The sequence below is a fragment of the Xenopus laevis genome, chromosome 9_10L (assembly GCF_017654675.1).
Source record: "Xenopus laevis strain J_2021 chromosome 9_10L, Xenopus_laevis_v10.1, whole genome shotgun sequence".
NCBI lineage: Eukaryota > Metazoa > Chordata > Amphibia > Anura > Pipidae > Xenopus > Xenopus laevis.
Window position 1 is genome coordinate 37,353,809 of NC_054387.1, and position 6,950 is coordinate 37,360,758.

Here is a 6,950-nt window from a genome sequence, read left to right on the forward strand (position 1 = left end):
ACCTTTTCCTAAAACTCCTTAGGATGCCGTATCAGGGTATCAGTTCAGGTCTCTATAATCCGTCTTTTAGGAGGAGAGTTATGACCGCTAGTTAGTTTAGCATCGTTTGAGTGTCGAGTGCTTGTTAATGTGGCGTTTCTGCCTGGTTTAGGCTGTGGTCGTTCCCAAGTCATCATTTCCCAGTTTTCTATTGCAACCGGAGGGAGATTTAGGGCCTTCAGAAAATGTGGTATATCCTTGTGGGTCCTTATGAGAATAGATTTTCCCTGCCTTATCACAATCAATGCAAAGGGGAATCCCCGTCTGTATTTGATAGAGTGTTCCTTCAGCAAATCCAGAATTGGGTTTAGTGCGCGTCGTTGTCTTAATGTGTTCCTTGATAGATCTTGGAAAAACTTTAGTTGCATAAATTCAAAGTGAATTACTCTTGAGTCTCTGGCTTTCAACATCAGGGCCTCTTTCACATTGTAAAAGTGGATACGGAAGATTATATCACGAGGGATATCTGAATTGGGATCCCTTGGTCTGAGCTCACAATGTGCTCTATCAATTAATTAATCAGGTGGTTTTCCCAACATTGAGTTAAATAATTTATGTAGAGTTGCAAACAGTTTCCTGTTGGCCTATGGATTCATGCGTTAACAAGATGCTGACTCAGGTGTGGGATATTATTAGAGCAATGGCAGATAGAGTGTAGGCTTTGCTGCTCACAGCCTGCATATTTTTTTCAGGCTGAGAGAAGCAGATCCACTCCGTGCCCCATGTCTATTGATTTTAATAAGATACTCGTGTGTGCAGTCAGATACAGCAAATTTGTCCTGTGGTCATTCTGAAAATTGACTTCATCTGTGATTTACTCAAGGCCTTGATTATTCTTCATGTATTTAAGATAAACTACTTAATTAAAATATATGATCTGTCTCTTTGAAAGGAATCAGTGTAAGAACTTTGGCAAACTCCATCGGGATTCCAAAAACACCCTCCCCTCCCAAGCCATTTAACTAGCCTTAACTGCAAGATTTTTAATAGAAGTGACCAATTCATTTACAGTTATTTGGTCATCAGTGCTCTGTTATGCACTTCCCATGCCTGGCATCCCTGTGGAGCTCCTCTCTGCCACGTTCTCTCCTGCCATTCTGTTATTCCATTTGGAGTAAGTGGAGTGACCACATTGGATGCTTCAGCTCTTCCAACCACAATAACAGCAGCAGAAGAGAAGGCAGCAGCAGCGATTACAAGAATGCCCAGCAGCATACATTTTCCAGTGCAGAAAGGGGAATCTACATCAGTCATTCTGCATTCTTCAGGTACAGACATCCAACTAAATTGTTGTTGGAGATAATAATTTTGGTATGAGTGGAAGCTTTAAGTATCCTGGTGAATGCAGGAAAATGATTTGCCATTGGCGAGCCTCTTTCCTGATGTAAATTGTCTTTTTTAATGATAGAAAAAATATAGGTTTCTATAAAAAGTAGTGCCTGAATGCTTTGAGCATCTGGGGAAATGAACCTTTTGCTCTAATTGATTGAGCTAATGTAAACACAGTATACTGTGTTCTTGTAAGAGGGTGTATGACAAAAACAAGATGCTGTAAGTGTTGGCCATTGCCCCACTTTTGGTTCTTTATAGTACCCCTGGGGAACCCTGTTTTTTCCAACTATGTAACCATGTAGTTGCCTAGTTTGAAATTTAGTATTTTTTAAACAAAGTAAATACTAGTTGCCTAGGGCTTTTGAACAAACACCAAAGCAACAGAACACAGTTCACACAACAGAATTAACATTATGTTTGGGGTTTTTATACAATAATATTATTGATATACTATTTATCATACCTCTAGGCATCCATTCTCAGTTCCTTCTTCCCTTGGATGAAAACAGTGCTCGGATCTTCAAGTTGATCTTCCTTATTACACGTAAACTCTCTTGAGTGCCTATAAAGAAAAGCTTGTCAGAGGAGGCAAAGGAGCCACACTAGTCACTACTGGGCACCCACAGCTTTGGACTGGAGGAGTAATAGGACTTATTCTCCAACTGAATAATGAACAAACTGGTAAGTGCATGTATTAACACATACCAGAATGTAAAAAATAAGCATGAAAAAATTTAAATGAATATATAGAATTAAAAGGTAGCCCACTATGTTAAAGGAGAACTAAACCCTAAAAATTAATATGGATAAAAATTGCATATTTTATATACTGAATACAAATGGTGTAGGACCTCACACCTCCTATCCAATAGGCGGTACAGAGAAGTCTGGTACACACAGGTGGAGGTTGACCACCTCCTAGTAGTAGTCTAATAGAAAAACCCAATGGCACATAGGTCTGCTGAAACACTTCAATTGTTTATTGCGGAGTGCGGAGCAATGTTTCGGGGTGGACAGGGTCCATCCCGAAGCCTAGGGGTTGTTGCAAATTATCAAGCAGAAAATGAGGTTGGCCTGTAATATAAGCTGATGCTACAGGGCTGATTATTAAATTCAAATGCTAGTTGCACTGGTTTCTGATCACCTTTATATTGCAACATTTGTATTTAATGTGTACTATATATTTTGAGTCATTCCCTAAGCTCTATAACTGCACAGAGCAGAAAAGAAGACAGGGAGCTACTGGGGCATCTTTAGAGACACAGATCTTTACTGCTATAGGGCTGTGGTTGCCTTGGACTGGAATAAAAACCCAAAACATAATGTACAACATTTCTGGCATACCTCTTTAGTTAAGCTTTAGTTCTCCTTTAAGACTGATCTGAGGAACTTTGCCAATGATTGTAGTTGCATCATACACTACAGGTATGGGATCAATTATCTGGAATCCCAATATCCAGAAAGCTACAAATTATGGGAAGGCCATATCCCATAGAATCAAATAATTCCCTTTCTATAAAAATGATTTCCTTTTTCTCTATAATAATAAATCATTAATCCTTATTGGAGGCCACACAATCCTGCTGGTTTTAATTAATGTTTCAATGATTTTCAAGTAGACTTAAGATATGGAGATCCAAATTGCAGAAAGGCCCCTTACCTAGAAAACCCCAGGCCCCTAGAATTCTGGATAACAGTTAAAGAACTGTAACAAAATCATTTTAATGAGCTTTCATGGAGCCTTATATTACAATATATTATAATTTATATACATACATAGTAACATATTAAGTCAGGTTGAAAAAAGACACACGTCCATCAAGTTCAACCTTTTAACTCTATTTTAACCTGCCTAATTGCTAGTTGATCTAGAGGAAGGCAAAAAAAAAAAACCCATTTGAAGTCTCTCCAATGTGCCTCAGAGGGGGATAAAATTCCTTCCTGACTCCAAAATGGCATCCGGACTAGTCCCTGGATCAACTTGTACTATGAGCTATCTATGTACTATGAGATATCCAACAAGATTTATGACCCTACCCAGAAGGAGCACAATGCATTGCAAAATAGATCACAACTGTCCCTTTCAGCTGTAAAGCTTTTGGCACCTTCTATCATTTATTGCTATTGGGTAAAGTAATGTACCTCCAAATTAATTAAAACAATTAATACCACCTCTTGGTATCCCAAAAGTAATGCAGGTATGGGTTCTAGGGGGATTTATGGAAATAGTTTTCCCCTTGATTTGGATCACTATTGTTTAAATCTACTGAAATACATATACAGTAAACTCAATCAACATAACCCTTAGGGGCAGATTTATCAAGGGCCATATAGTCAATAATTTGAATTTTCAAATTTAAAAATTCACACATTCGAATTTTAATCTCCATATTCGAATGTAGATTTGAATGTGAGATTTATGACACCTCGACCATGGAATCAGTCCTAATTCAATTATTCCACATCTAAAACCTGCAGAGTTAATTTACAAGTCAATGCCAGAGGTCTGTTGAACCATTGGGAGATTTTAATAACCTTCCTGTCATTCAAGGGTTTTTTTTTCCGGAGAAAATTTTGAATTAAATACAATTAGGTATTTGAATTTTTCTTAAATAACCCCCAGTCGAATTGTGAGTATATTCGAATTTAAAAAAATTGACATGAATTCGAAATTCGACTTTTGATAAATCCACCTCCCAGTGTTCTGGTAGTATTAACATTTACTGCAGTTCGGGAAGGCAACCCCCACATTTGACTGAGTGAAATTGGATACATTAAGGATGGCTAGCTCTTAACAAAAATTGGAGTCCTGCAGGTTGGAAATCATTAGGGACACACTGAATCCAGGATTCGGTTTGGGATTCAGCACTTTTCAGCAGGATTTGGATTCGTCTGAATCCGTCTGTCTGGCCGAACTGGATCCAAATCCTAGTTTGCATATGCAAATTAGGGATTCAGTGCATCCCTATAAATCATTCATGTATATTTTAAAAAAATTGTATTATTTCTACCCAGTATTTTGGGCTTCGCCTGTAACTGTCAATTTCTACATTTTCAGACAGAAGGGACAACATTTCCTGAAGGCTTGATGCCACAGAATCCTTGCATTGACAGCCCAAATTTTCCAGCAAATTTAACTGAAATCTCAGATCCGATCCGTTACACCAGTTTTGTGTTATCTGTACTCACCTGTGCCCTGGGCTTAGTGGGCAATGCTCTTGTTATCTGGGTTACCGGATTCCACATGAAGAAACACGTTTGCAAGATTTGGTTCCTGAACTTGGCTGTGGCAGATATTGTCTTTGTCTTCTGTTTGCCTCTTTATTGTGTTGCCTTATTTACAGACAAGTGGCTATTCGGACGATACCTATGTAAAATATATAATTATGTATCTACGTGTAATATGTATGCAAGTATTTTTATCATAACTACCCTAACCATCGGCAGGGTTTTGGCAACAGCTAAACCAATATGGCACCATAAGTTTAGCTCTCGCTGTGTTTGTTACGCAACCTGTACAGTGATTTGGGTAATTACAGCTCTGTCCAGCCTTCCCATATTCTTTTTAAGCGATGAAGTTATTTATCAGGAAAATGTGCAGTGCAAACTGGTTTATGTTAAACAGAGAATAACTACACACAGACTTGGCAAAAGAGACGTAACTGCACCATCCTTTCTTGGAGCACCTCTAGATACTAATCCTGCACCCCAATCAGCATGCGAAGTGGATATTGTAGAAACATACTTTTTAACAAACTGCGTTATAATTCCTTTTCTAGTGGTTGGTTACTTTATCCCATTGTTTGTCATACTATTTTCCAATGTAATTATTGCTCAGCAAGTGAGAAAGTCCGAGTCAGTGAATACTTCCAGACTGTACAGAATTATAATAACTGTTATTCTGGTTTTTTTTATAACATGGACACCAGTGGTTATAGCACAGATTATTTTGCTGGTCTCTCTGCACAATCACAACCTTATACTCATGTCTCAGATGCACAGGTTTATGCCTCTAATGACCAGCATAGCTTATACTAACTCCTGTATAAACCCTTTCATATATGCACTGGTTGGTACTCAGCTTAGAGCAGAAATTACAGATTTCATAAGTAGCAAAAGACAGTTGCTTTCAAGAAGCTCGACCTCTGGAAAATCTTATGCGGAACCATAATAAATTATTATAATACAGGTATGAGATCCATTATCCGGAAATCCATTATCCACTAAGCTCTGAATTACAAAAAAGCTGTATCCCATAGACTCCATTTTATAACATTACATTTGTATTTGTGTTTCAAACATGTCCCTGATATTTTTGGTTAGATGGTAAGAATTACAGGTAAAATGGAAGTGCTGAGATAGAGATGAAAGATTTACCACTCTAATTGACCTACAGTGCATAGTACCCTTTGGGGCAAATTTACTAAGCGGCGAAAATTCGCAGCGACAGCTTCGCAGGTAGCGCAACACTTCGCCCGGTGAAAATTCACTCAGACAACGCTAATTCACTTAGTTCAGTGTTTGTGGGGTGTTCGGTAATGGCTCTGGCCAAGCCACACGCCAGTAATTAATGCAATACAAAAAGAATGCCAATACCTTTGGATGCTGCAATAGGGGTGATCCCAAATTTATTCCATAGTGCTTTCAGACACTACACTGCACTGCATTCTTTTTGTAACGCTAATTCACTAACATGCGAAGTTGCGTCCAGGGCACCGAACGATGGCGAAGTTGCGCTAGCGGTAATTCGGCAAAGTTGCGCTAGCGATGGCTAATTTGCATACGGAAGTTAAAGCTGAATGGGTCGTATATGTTGCAGCAAATACATTACACAAGCCCAGGGAAGCTTAAGAAAAGAAAATAAGAGTTGTTAAAATGCCGACACATGAGTCCAGTATATAGTTTATGTGCCATATGTTAGGAAATGTAGGGGGGAAGCCTGTTACCCCAAAAAAATGTTATGCTCTTTTGCAGCCTATCATCCTGAAAAAAGGAAAAGATGCCTTTTCGCCTGGTCTGAGGTGGCAAAGGAAAGTTGTGCGCAAGAGGTAAAGTTCAATAAAATCCGCATCTTAGTGAATTTGCGCAGTTACATACCTTCGCCAGAGCGCAACTTCGTCTGGCAATTGAGTGCGAACGAGCGCCAGCCTCTTTTGCTAGCGAAGTTATGCCTGCACCCGTTAGTAAATCGGCGAAGTTCCAAAATGACGTCACGCTGGCGAATTTTTGCCAGCGTTAGTCATTTCGCCCTTTAGTAAATTTGCCCTTTTGAGTAGACTATACATATAATTTCCTACAGCCACTGTATTCTTTCTCAGTCACCCTGAAGAACTGAAGTCTGCATAATAAAAAGGATAAGGTACCGCTCTGAAAGACTGTACCTGAATTACAAAAGATCTCCACAGACCGCACTGTATGGTCAAAGGAAAAGGTGCTGGAATCCTTCATCCCCACAGTAGCTGTTCTACAAGTACCTGCAGTATCTAACATGTTGTAGAGCTGACAGTAAGATGTGTAAGAGGTGAAAGATACCTTGAGACTATATGAATCAGCAATGCTTGCCTTAAGAGTTTGTTGAT

The 6,950-nt window shown here is 39.0% G+C and overlaps 1 protein-coding gene across 1 annotated transcript; it reads left to right on the forward strand.

The window, feature by feature from the left end:
• Window positions 1-1,150: 1,150 nt before the first annotated feature.
• Window positions 1,151-5,563, forward strand: LOC121398239 (C3a anaphylatoxin chemotactic receptor-like). The gene is made up of 3 exons (XM_041577155.1): window positions 1,151-1,307; window positions 1,841-2,052; window positions 4,430-5,563. The coding sequence occupies exons 2-3, from the start codon at window positions 2,041-2,043 to the stop codon at window positions 5,540-5,542; spliced, it is 1,125 nt and encodes a 374-aa protein (XP_041433089.1). The 5' UTR covers window positions 1,151-1,307; window positions 1,841-2,040; the 3' UTR covers window positions 5,543-5,563.
• Window positions 5,564-6,950: the final 1,387 nt, after the last annotated feature.